General features: G+C 43.1%; 1 protein-coding gene across 1 annotated transcript; it reads right to left on the bottom strand.

The window, feature by feature from the left end:
* Positions 1-4,684: 4,684 nt before the first annotated feature.
* Positions 4,685-27,020, bottom strand: ccdc85al (coiled-coil domain containing 85A, like). Its single transcript, XM_084558159.1, has 4 exons — positions 26,367-27,020; positions 24,097-25,192; positions 6,506-6,563; positions 4,685-4,829 (listed from the first exon to the last, which is right to left on the bottom strand). The coding sequence occupies exons 1-4, from the start codon at positions 26,610-26,612 to the stop codon at positions 4,811-4,813; spliced, it is 1,419 nt and encodes a 472-aa protein (XP_084414285.1). The 5' UTR covers positions 26,613-27,020; the 3' UTR covers positions 4,685-4,810.
* Positions 27,021-27,036: the final 16 nt, after the last annotated feature.

Below are 27,036 nucleotides of genomic sequence, written 5' to 3'. Positions count from 1 at the left end.
GTACTGAAAATACAGTAAAAGCCCTGTCGTGATTACACCCTTCATTTGAATGAGTTCAAGCGTCATTCATCTGCACACACCTGGTTTTAAATGTGGGATTATTTCTCACGGTTCTCACTTTCAATTTTGCCTTCCATCTCACAGATATATTTTAGTGTAAAAGGCCTCAGTCACAGGTTTTTTTTTTCCCAAGTGAAATTTTGGAGATTCTCTTTTTCTATCCCATTTGATTTGATACTGATAAGAGGAGATGTTGAATCTGGTTTCATTTTAACTTTCCCTTTTCGTTTGTGAAACATTTATTTTCGTTGTAGGCTGTGTTTTTATCAGTGGGGTGAAGTAAAGACTCTCAGGTGCGTTTTGTTCCTGTGTTTTTTCACTTGTGAGCAAGGTTTAGTTTGGCAGGTTTTGTGGTTTATAGCAAGGCGGAAGAGTTTAGATGGTTATTGAACTTGGTGAAGTCAGGAGGGCACAAAGGCTGTTCCAGTTTTTCATTTTCGTTTTTCATGAAAGTTTAAATACACAAATATTTTCACATCAACATGATCATCTGGAATGAATAGACAAGCTGATCAGCATGACTCAGGAGAAGCCATCTCTGTACAACTGTTTATAGCCCTTCCTAGCTTCTCTAGCTCTTTTGGTTTCCCTCAACAGTGGCTTTTTATCATTTAAACTGGCTAAAGATCAACATTAGATTTCCTGCTTGACTGTTTTGATATCCAAGCAAATAATGCACTGCCCAGCATGACTGGTTGCTTACCCGCTGCAAGACTGTAATAAAACAGTGGTTACAATGAATCCACATAAACTGTTGTGTCAATGTCAGCTGATGCTATTTCGTATAGTATAAATTTTAATGCTTGGGCAAAGTGAGGACATCAAGTTATCTCAAGTGAAAGGCTGAAGTCCAAGTAAAATCCAGAGTCACTAGTGCCCAAGCGGACTTGCAACTCTTTAGTAATTTCATCAAATCAACTGGCTGCCACACACCAAATTTGCTGCTGAATGATTAGCAACGAATCAAAGCTGAGCTGGCCCCAACCTTCAAGGAAGCATCACTCAGTCTTGTGCATTTGTTTCACCGGTTGCACTTCATTATATCTCCACAAAATGTTCTGTTCTGTTGGAAAAATTGAAAAAAAACAACAACAAACACACCACTCCAGCAGTAACTTGGCTGCAATGTAGCTGGCTACGCTTGGCCGTTGTGTAATTTTGTGAACATAATGTCAGGGGGGAAGCATTATTCTGCAACTACTCATTTTCTTGTATGACTTATACTCAGTAACAGTACACACAAAACTGACTGAACGATTTTCCATCGAAGGTCACAAGTACGTTTTTCCTTGAAGGCGCCTCACCCGCCGTGCTTTTTATGCTATTAGATGTCTGTGTTTCTTTTGTTTGATGTTCCCTCTGCCCTTGAACCTGATTTGTCCTTTACAGTAAAATAGTCAACTGTAAGCAAAGTCTTGTGTGAATGTACTTTTCTAGCACTCAGTAATGTTTACTTCTATTCTATTCTGTGTGTGTTATGGCAGTTAGTAACGTATGATGCAATAATGTTCTTCTGTTGTAATAAATTAAGATCGGGACATTTTGGTCATAAAACCTTGGCTTCACGCGCCTGTTGACGACTCCCATAAAAGTCTTCATCTTCCACAGATGGACAGTAAACTCCACTAGGCTCACAGCTTCCCAGACAAAGTGTCTCCATCGCCGACTTCAGCTGCATGTATTTGCATGTAGATTGTGTGTGCCGCAGTAGCTCATCTCGCGTTGATAGGCATTCCCGGCTGATCGACTGGTCATCTGGGTAGATTACATGTCTGATCCCCGCGTTGATAGATTACTGTAGCATGGTTATCTCTGGCTCTGGTTCTTAAGGGTGTCTCGTTACTCTAGCAGCCGACAGATTTGGTGTGGTGTTTATAGATTTACCCTTGCAGCGGCCGGGTATGCAGATGGGGAGGATTGACCTGCTGCGACCTTGGAAGAGTGCCCTGGCGGAGGACGACGGCGACCTCGGGATGGGCAGGACATGCTGCAATGCAGCAGAGCAGATCGGGGCGCTGCATGCTCTCAACCCACACACACACACACACACACATACGCAGACACAAATACCTGAACTGCAGCGGTGTATCAAGAAAACAGCAAACCATGCACACAAATCAACACAAACACTGCTTGGTCTTCCTGCGTCCTAATCAACCTGGAGGAAACGCGCGCACCACCCACATGACTGTGCATATTGAACAGCAACGCACACAGGCTCATTTACTTCCACATCCCTTCATAAATTCTCACATGAACACACTGAGACAGGATGCTTGTAGACATGTGGACTACAAAGTGGAAATAACACATTAGCTAATGGAAAACCTATAAACTGTTAAAATCTAAAGCACATCCTTACTGTCTAATGGTACATTGTTTGTGTTACAGTATATCTATGTCCATCCAATTACACAGGCTAAAAAATAAGACACACACATAATTTTTTTGAATGTGTTAATTCTTCATAATACTATCATAGTGCAAATAAAAAAATAACAAACAAAATAATTTCAGTCCTCTTTTCCATTGCACCACAGCCCATCTAATCATACAAATCCATAAACAGACCTTTACTGCAATAATGCTCTCGGCATGCCGGATAAGGCAATCACTCAATTTCATCAGCCAGTATAGATCTCGCAGTTGCCCCAACAGGGCATCCCATAGGGGGACAATATGCAACGGCATTGCCAAGGCATGTGATTTAAACATCCGGCCCAGCACGGGCCCTCGTTAAAGAGATTTTCTGGGGCAAATAAGTAAACCCTGATGACTCCGGGTAATCAGATCAAACCAGATCAGCTTCAGTTTGTTTTCACTGGCACCAAGAGAGCTCTGATAATAGTCCAACCCAGTGGACAACCTAACACGCGTTTGTATTTTTGACCTTGGACTGACTTTTCATTCATTATCTGGAGGCGTAACCGTATCTGACCTCGACTGACCTGACTTAGAGTCCCTCCTCTAAGAGTAATATCAAAGAGGTGGTGTTACGTTATGGTTCCACCAACTAGTACTGTGCTTTAAGGAAGATTCTGATACAAAACATAACAAATACAGCAGTGAATGACGATACTGCAATGGTTACTCATTACAATGAATATGGCCAACATAGTTTATTTGTGTAAATCCTGTTTCCAGACTAAGTGAAGGATCAAATGAGTATTAATCCACCACTAAACATAATCCCCAACAAATGCGTAATTTTCTCCCGTCTGAACAGTGTTAGCTACAAATTAAATTTCCTGTTCAGATCGCACTGCACCTTTGTGTGCGACCCGTTTTTAATATTTAAAATGTCGTCACCAATATCCTCTGACCAGATTACAAACGCAGAGGCACGCAGCGATGTCGGAAACCCTCAGCAGTGCAGCAGATGCCGCAGGATGTGAGAAGAGGTGATGGGTGCATAGGAAGGAACCACCGGCTGTAACAGTTCCACTGATTTCACAGGAAATTCTTGACACTATTGTTTCCCATCTGACAGGATGAGATGTGACAGCATGAGAGGGTGTCGTTTTGAACATGACTAACAACTCCATTTCATTTTGTCTTCCAAAAACCGAGAAGCAGCCTTCACTCCAACAGTTTTTCTGATCATGTGCTACTGCTGCTGTGTGTGACTTACAGATTTTTTTCTAACCTTGGAGCCAGTCAAAATAAAACGGGGTCACACAACGCACGCTTAGATAAAGAAGTCTGTTTATTATTTGATATATATCATATGCATTTTTCATATATTAGTTCTAATACCAGTAAGTCAAAAATAATAATCATATAATATTTGTATATATAGATATATAGAAAACTAATCCAATAATCTACTTTTTACTTGAACTTTACTTCCTTGTAAAAAAAACAACATGGAGAAATGTATAATCTTCTCCCCAGCTTCAATATAGGCGCTTTATAGGGAGTAAAGAAGATAATACAAAAAAGAAAAATTACACCTGAACATTGCATCTCATAGAACTAGAACATCTGTCAGCAGCTAGTAATGTTGACCACCTTGGTTTAAGACACAGGAAGAGGTTTTTTTTTTTTTTCTTTGCTAGAACATCAGACAAATATGTTTCTGTTTTTATGTTCAGTTGAAATGGCAGAATTTTTACGAGGAAGAGAGAGGAGACGATGGTAATCGTGTGATCATTTGGATCGGGAGACTGAGAGACAAAACATTAGATTACACCGGTCTCATTACACACTTTGAAGATGATGAGTTTCTATGGAGGATGGAGGAGAGGAGGAGGAGAGGAGGAAAACAGGGAGGGAAATAGGAGGGTATAGAAAGTTTTATGTGCTTCTCCACCAATCATCTCCATTTGTAAACAGAGGGTAGCAGCACAAACTGTGCAAAGTCCTCTTCATCTCCTCTCACGAATCCCCAGCATCCCTCTCCTTCTCCCTAGTTTCTCTCCAGGAGGTAGCCATGTCACAGTTGGCAGGGAGCGATATCCGCTCTGATCCGTTGAGCTGCGGCAGTTTTCACGCATTTAAACCAACTGTTCTGATAGCGCCCCCCCCCCCCCCAAAAAAAAGTAAACTCCCACCCCTATCCGCTCAAACTCGCGATATGTAGAAATGAAAACATGGAGGCAGGCTGTTTTAAGGGCTGTGGACATGGATGAGGCCATGGACTACAGACCATCCGGAGCCACGGAGGCTGGCATCCAGGGGAAGCTGCAGCGCTGTCCGACTGAAGCCTCTCCTCCCTTGGAGAGGCGTAGATGGTTGAGTTGTGAAGTCGTCAAGAAGAAGCATCAAAGCTGTATAGGAAAACAGAAGGACGAGAAAAAGAGAGCGTTGATTTTGGTCCAAATTGATTTTGGAGGGCAAAATTGATCCTTTTTGTGGCGCACAGCAACTGTTGCTGCTTCTTGTATAAATGTCAGTGGATTGTAGATTATTGTAGGTTATTGATGCTTTTAAAGTGAAGTGTTAATCATTGATAAATCATATTTATAGCAGACATTTGTCTTGTCATGGTAGGAAAAACACAGATTTCATCTAATCTAGCTGTCCCAGTAAGCCCTGACAGCGTGACAGTGAGGCCAAACTCACAATGACACAAAAGCATCGTTCATTTTGTAATATTTTTTTTTGAATTGTCAGTGTCTTATCTTGTTGAATGGGTCCTGGTCACCTGACTCCCATACAGTGTTTAAGTTTAACCTTGAACATTGTCTTCTCAGGGTTCTTACAATAAGCTCTGCAGTTTTAAATGTTAATGAGTTTATAACAAAAGCATTTTGGTTCTGATCCTCTGCATCATGTACTGCAGCCTGGAGGGGTTTTTTTTGTTTTGTTTTTACGTGGCTACCCAGAAGATGGCTTTAGCTTGTTACTGATATAACTCATGAGCCACTTATCCGGTAATAAAGCCATTATTTACAACTTGTCATGTCCCCTCGTAAAGAGATAAATAGGTAAAAGGCTAAATACAATGAAGCTGCAAAAGTCCGTACAAGAAAGCAAATAAAAGAGAGAGCGAGAGAGCGAGACTTTGAGTGAGTAAGCTGTTCATCTCTGCAGGCTTTTGTGTTGCTTATCAGCGACAGATCCTTCTTTCCTGCCTGCGCCTGTCTCCACTGCAGAGGGACGGCCACGGGACCTGACTCCAGTCTGCACTCTTAGCTCATCCCTTCTCTGAGCTTGCAAATCACACCCTGACATAAAGTACACTTTCTTCTTTTCCTCACCTGAGACACTGATATTTTCGTAGGAGGCAAGTGGGGTTCAAGAACAGAAAGAGTGATGGGTTGAAAATACTAATGAAAGGAGAAGGGCTCTTTCACGTGCATGTTAAAGACAGTCACCGTGTGCATGGCGTGTGATTATATGTTGTAGCATGCGCTTTGGGAGTGGCCAAAGTCCGGGTGGGGGGTGGGGGTGAGGTGTATGTCCTGTCTTGCGATCATTAAATATTAACAGAGCCATCTCGCCCTCCCACTGGGGCCTGATTGAAGATGTAGGATGGCATACAGGGACAGGGAAGGGTCACCTCTAACTCCGTAGTCCCGCGCTAAACCCACCGTGATTACACCTGGGCCAGACCAGGCATACAAACCCATTACTCATCTGGAGGTGGGCTAACTCATGGAATCACCCTGCAATGACACAGGATCACAGCAGAATATGTTTTGTTTACCCTTAGCGAGGAATAAAGAGCAAACAGCCCTGACAGAGAGATTTCATTATTTAATGCAAATCCTTCTAATGTGAATCGGTCCAATCCAACAAAATGTAAATAGGTTTTGAGACTCCTGCCAAAGGAGCCGCACTGAATGGTGAAATAGAATAATGGGAGCTAATTACAGGATTATGGGCCCTAGTGGAAAGAAAAAGACAATGACCTTCACTGGTCATTCTTCTTCTTTCAAACGCCCTAATTACCACAAAAGAGGTCTTATGAAAAAGAAACAAGGTGGAGAGGGGCTCTTACCTGTCCCATAGCTTGACATTTCTACAGTTGTTGGTGCAGCAGCCGGCCGATATCAAAGCTGTGTCAAAGAGAGAGGGGGAAAGAGACAAGCCTTTAAATGTGTTGTTTTGACAAGTGAAGAGCGCCTCATTAAACCTAATGATTTAGAGCTGACGTCCGTCTGTTTAGACTGCCAACGCGGGGGAAAGTGACTCATAAATAAAACATGTTGATGGAGTACCAGCTTTTGTTATCAGCCGAAGTATCTGTCAGATATAGAACAGCAAATCTGTTAGAAAATATGTTGCCACTCATGTAAAGAAAAAAAAGTTTTGAAAAATACACCAATTCACCTTGTTTTCTGAGAGTTAGACGGACGGGAAGAGTCCACTCATAAGCATGGTTCATACTTCTGCAATGGATCTATGCTGAACATACACCATAGCTCGCAAGCATTTGTACTTGTGAGCTGGTGTGTTGACATCACTCTGTAATTACGCCGCTAAAACGGTGGCTAGTCAGCTGTGCCAAGTTTCCCCGCATTTAAACAACAGTGACTGGAAGTGAACGGCTAATGTTGGAGTTAATACATGATGGTCAACAGTTAGGGTAAGGGTTACTGAAAGTACCACACAGGAGAGAAGATGGTGAGTAGCAGATGCTCTCACTTATTAGACCTGTTTGGTTTTGTTCTGTTCTAGTCTGATACGTGTTTTTCATCTGGAGGTTCATCGCTGAATGTCACCTTCCACTTGACGACATTATTTATCTATATGTAGATAAAATAAGATTTAATTACCCTGAAAATAAGTTATTTCTTATTTAAATCACTTTTTTTTTATTGAAAAATAAGAATGCAGTTTTCAGAGGAAGCAGATTAAAGATTTCTTGTCTTATTTCAAGGTTTCCACGTGTTTTAATATGTTATTTCTTAAACTGAACAAAGGTGAACAAACATGGGTGTAGTTTTGAGCTGTATCTCCACTGTTACCAGAGATGAACGTGAAAAAAATACAATGCAGTTAACTCCTAAACAATTAAGTCTCAGGCACAACTCAATTTTCTGACAGTCCATTGCTCATATGTGGCCAAACAGGCTTTAAAAGTGAAACTCATAATGGCAGTGGTTGTGTTTGTGCATTTTTGTATTCTTTTATTTATTTTTTTTACTAATGTTGTTTCTATGTTGTGTTTTTGCGTATGCCAGCGTCAGATTATTGTGGCTTGAAATGAACTAATTTCTCTCTCTGCAGCAGTGGTGCATGTATCAGCCATACGTCGTCACATGGCGGCTAGGTTTCCTCGGGCACAGGCTCAGACGCACATCTGCAGTCAGACAGATTTATGCAAACCGTAACCATGGGAGACGAAGTGGACAGACAGTGTGACAAACTGAGCAGCTCTGTCCATTTAAAGTTCAGTCATGCCGTCTAACACCTAGAAGCCTGGCATCACACTATCACACTCATCTTCGCTCCCCTTAAACACGGGGCAGCCTCTTGACACCATTTTGACATGCTTGACCGAAGTGTGCTGCTTTGCTTTATTTCTGCCTCTCAGGAAAAATGTTGCTGTCAAACAAAATGGTGTAAATCTAAGGCTGTTTTAAAGCACACAACACTGTATGACCTTCACTGGCTATGTGTGGATTTCTGGTCACAAGCTGGTTCGGTTAAGCGGTGGAAAAATGCCTTTGCCTTGAATATGTTTCATATTTTTACCTTCTTTACCCTTTATAATTCTTATATCTTTGCTCCCTTGTTTGATATTTCTATCTCTTTCTTTCTCAGGCAGCGTTTTCCTCCTCCCTATGAGTCCATAATCAGGTTTTCAGCACATTTCCTCTCCTTGGTGGGCCAACATCTCACATTAAAGATTCATAACACTGTTGTGACCGCCAAGTTGTGCGAAAGATTCCCGTAGCTACCTTCGTTTTTTTTTTTCCCTTGCTTCTTCCCTCGCTGTGTTTATCTACAAGGGGGGAAGTGGGAGTGAGGAAAGAAGGCCCAAAGATGTGAAAACTTCTTTAAAGCACCGGCTGGATGCAGCTGTGTGCCGGGGGATATTTTCATTTGGAGGTCAGGGTGTGTGGAATGGGATTGATTTCACGGCTAGGGCTCATAGACATGCAAGTGTGGAAAAAAAATACACGATCACATGCGCCTCGCTCCCTCCTAACACAGGAGCACAAATAAACACCCAGAGAGTGCACAGTAAGGGTAGCTGATAGCTATTTACTGTAGATAGTAGATCTGAAAGCACTGCTGTGAACATGGTCTGCTGGATCAATACAGAAGTAGTCTAGCGGTGACACCCAAGAAGTTTCTAAATATGGTTGTGTACTGATGCTAAAATTAAAACCAGCATGTATCAGTCCCAATGATGTTAAAGATCAGCTCTGAATTTGGACATTGTTTATTATATCTGTACATTATGCATTAAACCAAGTATCAAATATACATGGTGTTCTACATGTGTCCTTTTTTATAAAAACATGGTTCCCTCTGTTCCAGAGTCCAGAGTCTTACAAAGTCAACTGCTACTTAATAATTCTATTCAATACGTTTGCAGCCACCCCAGCAGGATGCAGCCTGACACAGGCACACACACAAAAACGGTTTAGAAACAACTTAAAAAACATGAAAAAACAGCACAAGGTGTTGACCTGGCCTCCAAATTCACTAGATCCCAAACTGATCAAGTATCTGTGGGATGATCCACAGAGGCCCCTCCCCTCAGCCCATAGGACCCAAAGGCCCCCACTAACAACATTCTGTTGCCAGACAACACAGGACACCCTCAGAAGGACCATGTCCATTCTCTGATGAGTCACAACTGTTTTGGAGGCACAAGGGAGACCTACACAATATTAGGAAGGTGGTCATAAAGTTATGCCTGATCGGTGTACGTTGTTATGTTGTCATCCATTTATAAATGAATAGTTTAAACTAGTGCTTTAAGCTGAAACAAAAATGATTTCTGGTCCTCCTACCTGTTGATGAAGAACAAACTTAGTGTGTCACACAAATTAAGAACCTGTGGTTAACGTCCAGTTTTCCCTCTGGCTGCATAAATTATATAAACTGTTTAAACTGTCTGTGGCGTGTGCTTCAGTGAAGGCATCAGGGCTGCAATGGTGGACTCTACAAGCATGTTACATTTTCGCAAGAACAAACAAGTGATTCTTGAGTAATACAAGACAGAACTGAGGGAGGCAAGTGACACGTATAGGGCCCTGTGGGTAATGAAGTTTAGTGCCATTCTGAATTGAGAGGGGAGGGTGCGGACTGCTTGTGAGAATTCCGACAGGTAAAGCCAGAGGATAACATTTAGAAAGTGGCAGTTCGGTATACCGTCCCGCTTAAAACAGTGGTTGAAACTAACGAGTATGGTTGATTAACCCTTCACTGCATCATTGGAGCATTTAAAAAAATGATCGGTTTAATTGTATGGCGTTCCTTTATAGCTTCACATCGTCAGCTTCTTGTAGCCATATGCTTTTTGAGTGTAAACACAGAGCCACTATCAATGTCCTTCCTATCTTTGCTATGTACACTTTCTACCAGCATCTGTCATTCAGCTAAAGTTGACCACCGTCACAGTTCTTATGCTCTCTGCGTGGAGCTAGTGGCAAAGCTCGATGTTTAGTTACATTTCTGTGTATGCGCATCCCACCACAGCTTCGTTAGGTTTGTGTGGAGCCTCCACACCTAATGCACGAGCGTAAATCTACGCTAACACAACCTGAAGACTCTTAACAGCTACAATGCACAAGTGCAGCAGAGCTAGGGCAACTGTAATCGAGAGGGAACTACAAATTCCTTGTATGCGTAAATATATAGAGTACATGACCAATAAAGATTAGATTTCTGTAACCTGCTGGCATGTTTACTGCTGGCTGACCACCATTAGCTGTGTGAGTTAAAAGCATACATCTAACAGACTGCATGGTGACTGTGGATTTTTGTTACATATGGATGGATTTCCACAGGTTGTGCTTCACTGCATTTTTCCCCGTTCCTTTTTGAAGTGTGGCTGTGTTATGTTTGACTTTTATTTTTTTGGCAGCACTGCAAATGCAGTCATTTTCACTAAATAAACTTTATGGAGCAAAAGCGAACAGGGGCTCCAGACTGTGTATAAAATGCACCCATATTGTGCAGGTGAATTGATGCTTTCACTGTAAGCACAAACAGCCAAAATGAAAGAAATTGCAAGTCTGTTGTTTTTTCTTCTCAATTTTCTGCAGTATAAATACACAAGCCAGCATGGCTACCACAGACATTGTCCATACCTTCATCTGTCTCCAGTCTAACGTGAACCATGTGGCCCCTTGAGAAGTTGGTTATTAAACATATCTACTTCAGGCCAGTGCCCACTCTAAAGTGTGATTAGTTCCAGATGTTTTTCTGGAGGATTTTTCATAATAAACACATGACGGCAGGGACTTGTCAACATCCTGCAGTATGAAGGTGAGTGGGGCTTCATATTTTTGTCTCACTGCATAATCATTTGTGTCGGTCTGGCTAGTAGTATGGTCATTTTAGGGTATACACACACCCATCGTGCAACACAACATAAAGACAGGCATGGGTGCACTGTTAGAAAATATGTCAGGAACAAAAGAACTGAAGCAGCAGCTGCTGGAAACAAGAGGTTTTTGTTGAAGTTACTCAGTGTTGCGTCTTAAGACTTACACCACAAGCACTTAAGCCTAAAAAAGAATTGCTTGAATGGATTTGCTGTCTCAAGGTCAGCAGTCACACACACACAGGTCACAAGATTACTAACATCTGTCTTGTGATGGTGGAGTTTAGTCAACCCGCTCCAGCAATGAGCCAAAAATCCTTTAAAGAGGACTTGATCGGAGTCTAATGAAAGTGGCTCTTTCTGAATTCTAACCAGCATCTGTGACCTCTTCAAGGAGAGTTATGAAGTGAGAAAACATGCAGTCCACTTGGACGCTGTTTGTTGATTTAGTTATGGGCAGGGTGTTAAAACCAAAATTGGATTTAATGGGATGTGAGAGACGCGCAGGGGGGAGGGGTTCTGGTGTGGGTCAGAGCAAGAGATATGGATAATGTGATTACTTCAGAATAATGTGGAGGCCAAGCGCCCACAAATTCCACCTCTGCACACCAGAGCTCAAGCGAAAGGCTCTAAATTTCCCCACAAAGAGATCTGTGAGATTGGCTTGGGAGAAGCTGCTCCCATACTGAATAAATCACTGTTACGGATGGTCAGCTCTTGTCCCTCTGCAGCCAGACAACAATTATTAACTCTATGGAACTCATAATCTTTCAGCTCATATACAAGCTCTCTGCTCAAGACCATTTTATAACACTTTGTTTACGAAATGAAATCAATTTTTTATATAAAAATTACAAAGAAAAGTGTGAAAAATGATGCAAGAAGACTTGCAATAAGAATGAAGCAGCACTTTCTGAATGACTGTATCAGTATAATTTGTCAAAAACCCGTAATCGAGTTGTTATTGATGTCGGAATCAAGCCAGTAAACACATGAACCCGCTCTCCTAGTGGCTGCTCTTCTCTCAGCCCTCTTTGATCTGTCAATTTATTCCCTTCTCTCTTGCTTTCTCTCTCCTTCTCTCAATTTACAGAATCAATGCACGGTAATTTCACATGGCCTTTCCCTCAGATCTTCTAAAAATCTGCTATATAAATTATTCAGGCTGGCTGGGCAGGAAAGCCCATGGAGATGCATGGTAGACCAGTGACCTTCCGTTTAGCTGGCAGTAAGTCAGACAACCAGAGTCAGTCAGTCAGTCAGTCAGTGAGGCAGCTTGGCAGGAGAGCTACGTGTCTTAAGGTCCCTCAGGCTGCTGCGGTCAGTGCTGTTGTGTGCAACTTTGGAGCACTAGGCTAAGTTCAGAATGCATAATACAGACATTATCCATGGCCGCAACACATGCACTGAGCTGAAACAAGCTGCAGGACGTTGATGGAGTCGAGTCAGTGTTTGGTGAGGCCCAGGCTTATGAGGATGGACTTCAGTTTATCTGTTTGGTCATCTCTGCAGCACTACAATAGATTGTGGCCCCAACATGTTGATTGGCTACACTGGCTGGGAACATTAGATATCTACCAGAGCAAGTAGCCCCTGGTAGGATGCTTTTCTTCTTTAAAACTACATTAAATAGACCAAAATGGCTCTGATTGGCTGTAAGAATATCCAGTTTGGTGCAGAGGTATTTTTCTCTCTCAGCATCAGTATTCGGGTTGTTACAATAGTTAAAGCAATCCTTGGAAATGGTGCAAAGCGGCTTCACATGACAGCAAAAGTCACCTGTGCAGGGTTGAAAAGCCTAAACTACTACTAATCAAATCAGCACTATTTGCCATGCATATAGGTACACACATGCAAGGTGTTTGTTCTCTGCATTTAACCCATCCAAGTGAGCACACATGGAGCAGTGCGCAGCCATGCAAGGCACCTTGGGAGGTTACAGAAGCACGGAAGCACCTGTCCAGAGCTCCCACAATTATGGATTATACCATTAAAAAAACAGGAGGAAGAAATTAACAAAACGGACAATACATCTAATGCCGGCGAGAGAATCGATCCAAATGTCACTTTCTTGCCAGCAGTTAGATAAAAAAGGTCAATATATCTTTGTTCACAGCATGATAATATCTTAAGATGCTATCACATGGCTCATGACAGCAGGAAAGGTAGAGGTGTATTAAAGGCATTTTGTGGAAGTCATGACATACGGTGGTTACCCAGCTGTGACAAGACGGACACAAAAGTGTTTTTGCATTCAGTATGGAACTGCCACACATATCAGATTTGATGCCATCCACACGTATGCATAAATCATCCATCTGCCACCTACCCGAGGAAAATATTCTCTCTGATTTAGAGACTCAAACACGCACTGCCACTACTTCTCAGTGGGATATATGTAAGCGTGATAATGTGCAAACGTTACCCAGGAGTATGCTGATTTTGGATTAATAAACATTTAAACAAAACAACAATGGTTTAAATTGTCTGCTTGTAATCAATACCTGCTGAAAATGTTTATTTTGGAGACTATAATAAGGTAATACTTTACTCACTGTTGATGTAGGTTATTATTTCACCCACCCACACACCATCCAACATCCATCTGGGAGCTGTTAGCTTAGTTTATCATTAAGACTAAAAGTAGGGTAATACAGCTAGCTTGAGTTAAAGTTAGAAACATTTCAATTATACTGTATATACACAAACAGAAATATATATATTTTATTTTTCCTACAACTCTCCAAATTGGTCTCCTACTGTTTGTACATTTCACTTTATTCGTATGCTTTCTTGTTTTTAAAGGATTTCAGGATGATAAAATCTGTCTGTTTTCACAGAAACCCTGCATTGTAATGCTTTAGCACCATTTGTATCCTTTAAACTTTAGATTTTTGTCACACTGTATTATGCAGAGTATAAAAATACACAAATAAGACAGCAAGAGCGGTCACGCGGCCATAGTTATTGGGAAGTGTCTGTAAGAACTGTAATGAAGTGAGTATGGCAGCGCGTTGAAACAGCAAATAACCTGAGGCCTCTGTGTCTGCAGCAAGGCTCGCTGTGCAGCTGAAGTAGACCGTAGAGAGATGAGAGCATGGAGATCACTGGAATACAGAGGAGTAATTGGCGCCCCGGTGGCTGATCAGGAATACCAGGGCTATCTGTGCGAGTGTGTCTGTGTGTGTGTGCGTGTGGGTTCTGTTGCCTATTTGATTTCAATGCACACACATCTACAATATATAAAAGAGAGAGCAACCACATGCGCGGGAATTATTCCAAAACGAATAAGCAAAAAAAAGGCTTGATTGATGGGCAATGAAATGCAAGATTCATATTTCAACAGACGAGGTCACCAGATTTGGGAGAAAACAAAAAACAACAACAACAAAAAACAGAATTCAGTCAGATTGACTCACAAACACATCAACGGTTAACTCTGCTTTTGTCCTCGCTGTTGAAGCTCCCCATCATCCCTCCACATCCCTCTACAAGGGCTTGCGTTGGCACTTGCATTGTTGTTGCGTGCATTCTTCTATGCTCCTCAGAGGGAAATTAAATATTTAAGCAGACATTTGCAAGATAAACTGTTCTTGTCCCATTTTAATATGTCACCAGCCGTCACTCCTCGATGCTGATGAATAATATAACGGGCCGGGCACGGGGTAGCGTGTAGAGGACCTGCGATGCGTGCGGCTCAGACCTCAGATGGGTGGGGAAGAGATACAGTACTGGCCTCTGCCTTCCTGTACGACACCAAGGAGACAGCAGACTTCTCTCTCTTCTACTCCCAAAAGCCGTGGGACCTCGATGACCTATGTCCTGGGGTTTTCAGACTGTTCCGTCTCTCCCCTCGCTAATGAAAACAACAGCAATCCTTTAATAGTCGGGTCACAAAAGCCCTTTAGATTTAGCCAGAAACAATGCAGTGCGTTGCATCAGATGCAATGACTAGGCGGTTTGTTTCAAAACAATGCAATAAAATATAATTCATGAGCAACGTTTTGTCACATAAAGTCTGAAGGATGAGCTGACATTGACACTGTGCAACCCAACTCAATCTTGGTGTGGAAAATAATTTACATTCTACAAACATTTCTTCTCAGTGAAAATAGATTCTTAGCACTGAGTTAGATAGAAATAAAAAAGACAAACGACAGTGTCACTAGAATATTGGCTGCTATTACTAGAGAATTGATCCTGATTTAGAGAAACCGTTGAAGAATTCCAGTACAGAAAATCCCCAGCTCAGGAATTCTCTCAGTGACATGTTTCACCTGCAGCTAAACCTCTCACAAAGCCGGATGAAAGAGGTAATTAAATGTACCTTTTGCTGTAACAGTAAAGGAAATGAGCCAGTCAGTCTGGAGCAGCGGGGGGGTAATGAAATTGATTTCAATATCTCAGAGAGGAAATCTCACAGACCAAATAAAGTCATCGCTGAAAGAGTAAGAGATAATGACATACGTATAATGACGGCGGTGCCAATCATTTCATGTTGGTAGGATAAGCCCTTCCATCCGCTGTAATGGGAGACGCACACATGTCTCCTCATCAGGAAGACCATTAGATCAAACGCACATTATGCACAATGTGGACAAGAGATAAATTTATGCCCCAGTAAAACGGATAACTACATCATTTTGACATGTCCTGTTCCCCATATATTATCTCTCTTTCTATACTTATATGAACAGATGGCTGGGCTGTAAAAAACCATCACACTATGAACGGGGAAGCAGCTCATCTGATGCTTGACCACGGCTGAAAGGCACCACAAAAAAGCCAGTTAACTGAGCATTACACAGAAAAGTAAATGACATATTAATTCTCAAAAATGCATTTTTAGTAATATGGCCTTATTTGAATTAAGTACGGTTCAAATATGGAACATGCATTTGCTCCTATATGTTATAGTAGCTGGGTTGACTTAGGGCTGAGCTTACAGCACTAAAGCTTGCGCTGGGACTAGACATGGAGTGCCACAGCCGGGAAGGATTCTCTGCAACAACTCAAGATTAGCTGCTTCCCTGTGTTTTACAATATATGAAGCTGATTTCATTTTCATTGCGCATGAGTTAATGATCAATACATGCAATGACTTTTCTCGTGTCAAATGGGAAGACAGTACAGTAGATTTACTTCCTGTTATTTCAACATATGTTGTTGCCACCTTATGCACAGTTAATGCTTCCGTGTCAATGGTAGCTTGGTAGTAGCGAATTTCTACTTTTGTATTACCGGCTGCATCTCCATCTCCGCAGTTTTCGAATTGATTGTTTTGGATCAATAAAGATGGAACACATCGAGGAAAACTGAGGAGGTTCAGAGACACAAACATTTGCATGTCAGCAACATTTTGGTGAAAGTTCCAGTCGCCAGTGTTGAAAATGAAGCAGGAAGTAGAAATTGAAGCAGGAAGTACAGAAACAATTAAGACACAGCGCTGACTAGCGTTTGGGTGGCGTTTTTACAGAGTGACCCAGACTGATGAGCACACAAGTATAAATGGCTCACACTGGCATAGGCTACGTGCGTAGCTACCTCCCACAGAGGCATAACCGCACTTAGTGTTAATCTTCATACTATTTAGACTTGTGCTATGTTGAAAGTGTCATGGAAATGTGAGACTGTCACTGTGACTTACAGATAGTGAATCAGGCATTTGGTCATTTAATGTCCAGAGGTTTACTGCCCTGGCTCCAAATAAACAGTTTGGAGACTGAAATGAACTAAAATATTTCACTTTTGCGAATAGTATGCCAGCTAGAAACAGCACTGTACTTGAGCTGTGTTATAGCTGGATAAGCCAAGCCTGAACCCCAACCAGTAACCGTCTGTAGCCTACAAACAATACCTACCATAGGCTAAGTTAACATTACATGGTGAAGTAACAGAAGTGACTCATCTCACACAATGACGAAGGAGCAACTCAGCTGCCAACACACTTTAGTGAGGAGACCTCTCATCAGTGAAAAGACTAAGACTCAGCTTTTAGATTAATTGTTGGTGCAACTCTTCAACAAAGCAGTAATAATTCAACTGGTGTGGTAAATGTGAATGGAGCCTACTCTTGCCTACTATGTATGGCTGCATTAGCCACTGTTTAGCAAAAGACACATAAATTTGCTTTTTCGAAAACAATTCTATGATGTTCCTGAATTTAATTCATTTAATTAGTTAATTTAATTACTCATGCAAGTTGCGTTTCATTTCATAATACTGTTAAAAGAAATCATTTCCTTCTAGTCAAAACCACAGACAGTCCAAACCTCCCAGCTCAGCCTACGCACTTGATGCACTCAGCTACAACCGTCCAGCTTCACTCTCCTCCTTGACTCCCACTTAACCACCCGAGACTCAGACTGCCGGCTCGCACCAATTGCACACAGCTACAGTCCAAATAAATGAAACACAGTTAAATGTGGTTACTGCTGGTGACTTTGGGACAGAGGTTCCCCTCAGGCCCAGGACTGCCCTCGTACATGGCAGCCACTCAACTTCCAGTTAATTACCTGGCCTCGCAAACTAATTTCCTCTCAGCTCAGTGGGCTGCTCCCCACTGGCATGGCGTAAGAGGACAAAGACTGTACACCATTCCACTGGGTTTGCATGTCTACCGGATGACTGAGGCTACTGTGGTGCATTTGTCACATACCTCTGGGGTTTGGGCTGGAGCGACGCTAGTGCGCGCCAAGTGGCCTCCTTCATAACTCATACAGCGATTTACGGGCTCCTGATGGTCGGAAATGTGTGGGAGCATCCTGAAACTGCCGAACACGTTCACAATGTCTTTGAGAACAGGATATCCTAATAATAACATATATGTATAATAATAACCTTTTATGTATCGGAGACCCAAGGTGCTGTGCAAGCTCCTAACATTGTAAATGTTTTTTGTTTTTCTGCAGTACATCTTCATTCTTAATGTCTTTAATTTATAATTTAACCTGCCAAGAATAATCTTTGTTCTCTTGTTCGACACATTTCACACTCCATTTCCTTTTGACATTACTGCCGTCGTGAGTATTTGGCTGGATGCCGGCATGGGACCTAAAAGAGTAGCCTGCATCATTCGAGCATTACACCTGAAAGCGGCAATATGTGGCTGTTTCCCTCCATCCAGGAGGAGCGAGCTTTTAAGAGATGAAGCTGACAGCGGCCTGATTAAAAATGACAATGATATGCACCAGAGGTCGATAAACAAAATGCCTAATCATGCACTCCTTGGCTAATGGCTGCTAGCGCTGATGGGCTTGGGTGTTTGGGATAATTGGTCTCAGGTGTGAATACAAATTCAAATGCCATGATAACATTTAAATGTAACACTTTCCCAGTTGCAGGATTAAGACATCCACCTTGAGAATCACATGTCTCAGATGGCCTGATCCTTAAGTATGTCTGGAACTCTTAACCAGCTATCTTCCCTTTGCTGTTTTATTAAGCTATACTAAAAGACTGCTCAAGTTAAAAATGGAAAATACTACTCCTGTCTGCAGAAAAATGTGGTGACATGAAATTTAAAATACTTTTAGGAAATAAAAACACATGTTCATGTCACAGAACAAATCTAAACAGCATCATTGCCACTTTAGTAAGTTAGTAAGAAGTCAATGAAAGGTAAAGCTGAAATGGTTGCAGTCCAGATGAGGCTGTCTGGAAATAGCACTTATCCATTTGAGTTAGAGCATCCTAATGCTCCCCTAAATCCTTTCATACCAAGCAGCTGTGACAAACATTTGAGTTTCGGCGTGCTGCTTGGGGCGCGAGACTTCACAATTTGTCGAGGGAAGCATTCCATCCATCGCCTTGGCAGACAAGTGAGGAAGAAGAGGATACTGGAGTCACAGGAAGAAAAGAAGATGTGTTGAGGGAGTGAAGGAGGGGAAGAAAATAGCCAGTAATCCACTCAAATACTTCCTCAACCCTCTTTCCTCGGCTCAGCCTGGCAAACAGTACATCCTCCAGCTTCCTCCAGAAAGAAGGCTTTCTAATCAGAGTTCTCTCTCTGTCCGACAGCTGCTTGTTCACACTGTCGGCCAATTAGGATGGAAGGAGAGAGGAAGGCAGAAAGAGGAGATAGAGATAGCTTGGCTTTCTCAGTGACACTGGAGAGGGAGAACATTATCTGAGGCCCCAGCTTCAGTGATGGTTTCCTGTTGCCCTGAGAGGCAGCAGCACTTCTAAACAACAGCCAGAGGAGCTGGATAGTCTGAACTGATGCTGCAATTATAATGATTAAGACATGCAACGAGGCAGTGGGGTGATCTTTGTTAATACAGTCTGAAATAGAGTTGAACGACTGATAAATAGGTGAAAAAGAAAAACACAACACAAAAAGAGAAGAGAAATGTTAAGCTTCAGATTTCTCTGCATGTTAAATTAGTGTTAATGGCATGAGAGAGACGAGGTGTGTATACACAAGAAGAGACTAGAAGCGATGTAGTGATACGAGACCATGAAATACCATGAAATGTGAATCACGTTCAGTCACTTGTAAGCGACTAATCTCAACTCTGAGCCTGTGACCAACGAGAGAGACTGATACAACGCATTGACAAAGCTCCCAGGACGGTCACCTTAAGGACACACCATCCATGACTTTGGCTTCTACCACCAAATTCATCATGCTGAGAGTAGGCTTGGAAGGTCGGCTGAATCCATATGGAGCTGTGGCGGCGCTGACAGTGCTTTCTTTTCAAACAGAAAGCACAAGAAGAGGTAGCAGTATTTTTCTGTTCTGCAGAAATATAAAGAGGGCAACCAGAGCCTGGAACATCCACTAGTGGCTAACAAAGAGATGGGCCACGAGTGCTTTATGTGGACAGGGCTATACAGTTTGACAGATGTTCTTAATCTTAAGCGGTCATAAATGGGTTAAACTGTAAATATACTCCACCTTAAGCCAAATGTTACTATATTTATTGCACAAGCTTATTTCTACAGTTGAAGCATTGTTCTTTCTACAATTTCTACTTCACAATTATTTCCCAATATAAGGAATACATCCTGAAGCAATATGTGAACATATTACGCAGTGTTTTGTGGGGATGTGTGTTGAAGAAGCACTTCTGTTGTTGAACATTGTTTGCCAATGTGTGGGCACGTTTAAGCTAATTTTAGCTGCTCTTTACTCTTCTAGTTTATACTCCAGAATCCACAGTTGAATCCATTACCTGTGACAGCCTTAATTACATTTGTTAAACTCACTGGTTAGTCCTCCACCTCAAAGTACTGTCACCGTAGAACTGTAGAAGTGCCAAATACGAATAATAAGCTGTAAAATTTACATGTGTTTTCTATCCAGACGGGGATATGGTGATTTATAGACAAATTTAGAAATCAAAAGATTGTGGCTTAATTGTGGCTTAAAAAGGTATAAATGTCAAAGAAGGAGCTCTGAGTGAGAAACTCAAGCCAAGGTCATGCATCCAGACTTCATCTAGAAGCAGCTGACATCTCTGAACATGGCAGCATCCAGATAGCCCGGCTCTTACATTAACTAAGGACAGGCTATCTGTAACACGTAACTTAGACTGTTGTGTGTAATACCATAACTAAAATTGTATAAAATGTTGTGCGTGGCAATTTCTTATCTCTGTTCAATGTCCTCCTCAAAACAGTACAACTCCTTATGTCCCTATTTTTCTGTGCATGTAGTGTTAGCCTGTGTGTATCAGCATGCTTTTGGCGACGTGTGTATATGAAATCACAAAAGTTTAGTGTCAAAAAGAGGTAAATCTGCTTCCCTTCTCGAAGTGTATATTGCGCGTTCAAGAAACCGTGTGCGTGTGTGTTCTGTTTTTATTACGTTGTGGTGGCCAAGCTCCTGTAGAATACTAACGCTCTAACCCGCTATGTTGTCCTTGTGGAGCCAGTTTTCAAGGCCCCACGACGTTTTGAGGTTTAAACCCTGTTAAGACTTGGTTTAGGGTAAAGGTTACTACTAGGGTCAGGGTAAAGGGCTTGCAAATACACTGTGTCGACGGAAAGTCCTTACAAAGATAGAAACATCAGTTTAAAATGAAATTACGTGTGTGAGTGTGTGTGTGTTCAGTGGTATCCCAAGGACAAAGGTTGCCCCACACACTGCAGCGTCTTTCCTTTCCCACGCGGCCCTTTTTTTTTTTTTCCTCCTTCCGATCATCTGAGCCGCTTAAGCTAATGTGCAGAACTTGTGATTGCTAAAGCAGAAAACATGATTAAGTCTTCTCTATTTTTGACAAAGACCCTCTGCAGTGCAGATATCCCGCAGGCTTAGCGAACATTCACCCTTCCATTCTGGGTCAGGAGACTACAGAGTTCATGACTGATTATTTTCACTGAGAAGGAATCTGTCACGAGCAAAGGTAGATATTTCTGATCAGACCATTAAATTTAAGGCGCCATTTATTATTTTATTTATACACCTCAGTATCGTATAAGTCTTAGCAGCCTTTACGATCTTATTTCTTTATATGGGCTTCTATATATGCGCTTGTAAAATCCAAATCCATTCATTTGTAATTTATGTACCTTGTTCTCCCTAAGTTCTCTGAATGCCTTTTTAGATATGCTTAGTAACTTTCTGGATTATGTATTGTTAACATGAGACACTTTTTCTCTTCAAGCAGAAATATAAATTTCACTGGCAAGTGTTACAAAACGAAAATAGTTTTTCTGAAAGTGGTCCTCTCTCACGAGTGTAAAAATGGCAGGATATGTGCGATAAGCTTCCCAAAAGATGTCACGGCAGCTTGTATTAAAAGCCTGCGGAGGTCAGAGTGTTGCTAAATGGCCTGAGCTTCAGCACTGCTGAGTGACACGTTAACATGAGACTTTCATTTGTCTGAAAATAAACCTACACTGCTACAGTAACCCTGGACGGGACGCTTTCGACCCAGATCGCACACACACACAAGCATGCACGCAAGTACATAAAAAATGAAATAATACTGTGCAAAGGGCTTAGAGGATAATCCAAGCGAGTGGAGTGTACTACATCGTCACAGGAATTAAATTCCCTCTTCATCCAAAAAAAGGACAAGGCAGTAAGGCTGGGTCAGAGGATGGCACACACAGACTTGGCCACAAATCTGCTCTCTTTACTACCTCACAATAGGCTTTCATATCTACAGCATTCATCACTTCTACTGTCTCTATTTTTGCGTTAAAGTAAGAAGCACTATTTGCAAAGGTACAATCACCGTGTTGATTGACTGTCTTGATCTGGCTCTATATATAATGTAGTGACACTTGAAGTTAGTGTCCTTGTCAGGTCAGTGGAGGCATGGACACCCTGTGGGAGACATGTTCATGGTGGAGATAAACTGCCATTCTGACAGATAACAAACTATGACGCACCAGTATGACTCCACAAAAACTCACACACACGCTTGAACTGCTGCCACACATAGGCCTAATGAAGTCTTTACGGGACTGGTTAAAGGCTATTTGGTGCACGCATTTCACTGCGAGCTACGTACACTTCAGTTGCGCCACACTTGGCAAACCCCCAGGCCCGAGGGCCAGTGAGTGCCCCGTGCACTCACAACATTTTCCAGTTAAGGATTTGCGAGGCATTAACGTGGCGTGGCTTTTGCAGACATCGTATGGGTTTCAGGTTACATCAAGATTGAAATCTCCTCCAGAGCTACTGCGTGCACGGAGATCTAAAATAGAAACACAATGACGATCTAAATCAAAGTTGTGTGCGCCTTTATGATAATCTGGTGCAATCCATAGAGATTGCAAAATGGCTAAAGAGACCACGTGTGCTGCTGGAGTATAATTTCTGAATTTGCAATGGCCGTGCTGCTGCTCTTAAGGGTCTGATGCGGGCGTTTACTGCTCTTGTCATGACTGGCCAATCACAGCGTGAAGAGGGCGAGAACATCAAATCAACAGTTTTACATCAAATATCAAGCTACACTGTATACACTGTGTGCTAGTGTACTGTGACATCACCCATAGGATTCCTGAAAAGTGTTTTAAAGCTCAGTGTGGTGACTCCAGCCATCTGCATTATGGCAGATGACATTGTACATACAGTAATAGAACTCAATAATATGTTGCCTTCAGACCCTGTCAGACTGGTAAATGCCCACGTCCTTCAAACTCTGCACTCCAGAATTGAGACTTTATGTCTCTGACCACTAGCTGAGAAGACCCTGATGACAGTGGTGGTGCTGCTTGACAGGGAACATATCGATCTAAATGATAAACAGAAATCATTCTCATCATTCTGTGGCCATAGTAGAATAATAAATAATGACAAGAGCTAAAACCTCTCCTGTAAGTATTGGGTAAACTCTGCTATGTGTAGGCTGTTTCTGTTTCTCTTTTGATTTCAGTTGCAAAGTCAGGCACATATTTCACCTTGAAGAATTTGTCCTTTAGCATCTGAGAGCTCTGTGCCGCTCAGCACTTTTTTTTTCCTCCAGAAATCATTATCAGCCACTGTGGGGTATTTAAACAGCAGCCAAGTTGGTACTTTGATTTTCCTCCTCCTCTCTGACATCCCCAACTCCCACTGATCTCACCGAGACGGACACGACCGGAGCAAAGATTTTGGGGGTTATTTATCATGTAATAATTTGTCCTTGTTAAACAGTTGTATTACACCACAAATCTGAGCATGGATCGTGTGAGCTGGATCTGTTCAACTCATACTGAACACTTAAAATGGATATTTTGGAACCCCGTACTTTCTCATCCTGTGAGCCAACCCGCATTCCTCCCCAGATGCTAAAAAAAATCAATAGTGCTGTAAATTCTGCAGCAATCAGAATGAGGAGCAATATCTCCGGTTTCCCAATCAATCACATATAACCCAGGCAATTTCACCGTGAAAGAAACAATCTCTACACTGCTGAATAACAATAATTCAGCAAAACCTGAACAGTTTCTTTGTTTTGAGTGAATGTGTGTCTATGGGGCTTAACTATGTCCATTTCTTAATCTTTCTGTGCAAATACGTTTCCCACTGCATTAAAGGTTTTTTGGAAAAGTTTGATAAGTTTAGGCGTGGCGTCAGTTAGAACGTGTGATGATGACATTACAAGCAGTCACACAAAAACATTGTCATGCACACACACGCCTACCATTCATGCCGTTATAGATGCTCCGATGATGTGGCGAGAGCTCATCCCCAGCCGGCCTCCTCTGCCCCTCTCTCACAGGGCTTCCAAACTTCACATGGTCAGGGCTCATACTGTACTGGTGCCTATGAGTTTCGGGGCTTCCGCCCTGGACCATGCAGCCCTTTTCATGGTGCTCACCGGCCCCCAAATGTGCCTGCCGGGGCTCTGGGCTCCCACAGCCTATGCTGCTAATGCTGCTCCTGTGGTGCCTCTGGTAGAGCTCCCCGCTGCCCCCGTGGCCCAAGTAGTGCTGCCTCTGGCCCAGGAGAAGATCAGAGCTGTGGTGTTTGGGGTGCTGCTCCGGACTACGTCGACCCACGTTCCTTCCGTATTTTTCCGGGCTCAGGCCCCGCATGACTCGACTGTGGTCAGGCACAGATATGGAGCCACAGCGGGGTCGGCAGAGCTGGGGCAGGGTGTACGGGTACTCCAGGCTTGTACTCCGGTGGCGCCCAGCTGGGTGCTCAGGACTGGACACATCCCTGTCTCCTCCACTTCCTCCTATTGCACTTATGCTGCTACACCTGGGTTTATGCACAAGCTCGGGGCTGCCCTTTTCCCCACCACTGCCGACGCCACCCACTCCTGCAGCCAGATGAGGCTGCTTGTGGTGTGGGTGATCGGAGCTGTCAGCACTCCCTGCGCTGGAGGTGCTGCTCCCATCCCCTACGTCTCTCATCAGTAGCCCCTGGCCAGGCACCAGCAACAAACTATTCTGGCTGTCTATGGAGTTGCGGCACCCTCCCATCCCTACACCCCCTCCACCACCACTTCCCCCGCCACCACCTCCTCCACCAACCACCCCCTTCTCTTCATCCAGCAGCAGGCAGAGCTCCTTCAGCTCCAGGTTCTCCCGGATTACCTCCTCTTGCCGAACCTCCAGCTCCTTGAGTTTCTGGAGGTAGAGGGTCACTTCTTTGCGCATGATGCTGGCACTGTAACGTCCCAGACGCTGCCACTCTCTGGACACACGCTTTCCTTTCTGGCGGTCATCGTCCAGGAAGCAGCACAAGTCCCGGAGCTCACGATTGTCCTCCTGCAGCTTCTGGTTGATGTCCTGAAAGGGAGAGAACATCTTCTTCTATGAATCTGACTCCAAGTAAATCACGGGAGCAATTGTGGAATTTTAATCAGTTTCAGTGCTCTTTCAGATATCAATGGACCAGTGTTTGCAATCATAACTAAATGTAATCCTAATCCTCTTTGTTTTTCCCATAAAAGCACAGATTCACTGTGTACCATTCAATATGAACTACATAATGTAGATAAAAATACTACCTAAGAGACACACTGATTTAAGGTATGACTCAGAAACCGAAACCAAATGCCCTAAACATTTTGCATGCTTAAGTAACATTTACTTAAACATTCCATCTTCACCTCCAAAAGACCTCCCTCTTTCCTCCTTCTGTAACACTTTCACTCTCCCCTATGCGCTCTCTCTCACTCACTCTCCCTCCAGCTCTTCCCTGTGTAATTAGGCTGCATGGATTGGTTAAGGAGGTGACGAGGTCTCCAAGTAAGGCAAATGATCCCAATGTGCTTTGTCTGAGGCTTCCTCAGGCTGAGCTGCAGCTTCAGCTGTCTATAGTGTGGACATTGTGCCATATTTAGAAAATGAATGCAGTGGGAAAAGGTTACTGGAAGGGAGAGAACCTGCACACACCTGCAAAGCAAATGCCAAATTCTTCTAAATCTTGCACGGAGGACACTGTAGATTTATGTGGAGCAATTTTCAAGGAATGTAAGGTGTGTGCAGACAGAAAGAGAATGGATGCCAGATTTGGCCACTGGCATGGGAACAGAGGAGTAGATTTACAGAGGAAAATTCCCCTCTCTTCAGTATTAGGGCAATATATTTCTACCTCAGTCTTTAACTTGCTCTGTATAGGTTTTATTATGAAGGTATAGACTGAAGGCACAATTAGTCATTAGTTTTGCTCACATCCACAGACACCTATTCCCAATGCATCTTTCCTAATTTCCCACCTCACACAAAAGTTGAAATGTTAACTATAAGCTGCCTCAGGCTGACAATTTACATTTGTGCATGGGTTCTACATTCATCCGTGTCGCATTCTCACACAGGCCTATGCACAATGGCACGATGAACTTCAGTGATATACCATTTACTGTTTGCAGGAAGCAGCAGAACATCCCTCATGCTATGCGCGTTCTCAGGTGCGCTCCAAACCTATGAGCTCATCCTTCACCAATGCGCGCCCCCTCACCTTCAGCCCCCTGATCTCGTTCAAGTGCAGCTGGAGACTCCGATTGACCTCTCGGATTAGATTCCCGTGATCCAGAATCACGCTCATCTTGTCGGCCTCGGACCGCCTCAGCCGGCGCACCAGATCCTCCTTGGTCCACTTGAGCAGCTCCTCGTCAGTCAGCCCGGAGATGTCCTCTGCTGGACTTTCCGTCTTCGCTATCGACAGCTGGAGCTGGGGCTGGGGCGGTGGAGTCGCTTTCTCCATTGGCACAGCTCCTCCGGCAAAGGGCAGAAAATACTTGGAGGCTCGTTGACGACCTCTGCTCGCATCCGCTCCCCGGCAGACTTAGGGTGGAAAACGGTTACCGGTAGGAAATCAGTGGCATAGTTTGGCCTTTTCTGTTGCTCCCGACTCTTCCACTCTCTGCTAGAGCAACAGCTGACGATGCCGGCTGAGTGCGATACAGCGGAGAGGATGCTCCACTATCACTGCAACATCCACACAGCCGAGATGGACTCTGTGCCGCCGACATACAGTGTGAGTTCTCGTCTCGGATTTGTATCCAAATTCTGCCCGGAACGTGGTCAAAGTGGAGAAAAGCTTCGGCTGACACACACCTGCCGCTTGTAGGCTCTGCACGCTGCGAGAGAGAGGAGAGGAGAGGAGAGGAGAGGAGAGGAGAGGAGAG

Source organism: Chelon labrosus, assembly GCF_963514085.1.
Source record: "Chelon labrosus genome assembly, chromosome: 2".
Taxonomy (NCBI): Eukaryota; Metazoa; Chordata; class Actinopteri; order Mugiliformes; family Mugilidae; genus Chelon; species Chelon labrosus.
This window is presented reverse-complemented; position numbering and strand designations above follow the sequence as displayed.

Coding starts and splice junctions, on each gene's coding strand:
- ccdc85al (XM_084558159.1), bottom strand. CDS start 26,612: ATGGAGAAAGCGACTCCACCGCCCCAGCCCCAGCTCCAGCTGTCGATA. Junction 25,193..26,366: donor ACGAGATCAGGGGGCTGAAG/GTGAGGGGGCGC, acceptor TCTCCCTTTCAG/GACATCAACCAGAAGCTGCA. Junction 6,564..24,096: donor CATCTATAACGGCATGAATG/GTAGGCGTGTGT, acceptor TCTTTGACACAG/CTTTGATATCGGCCGGCTGC.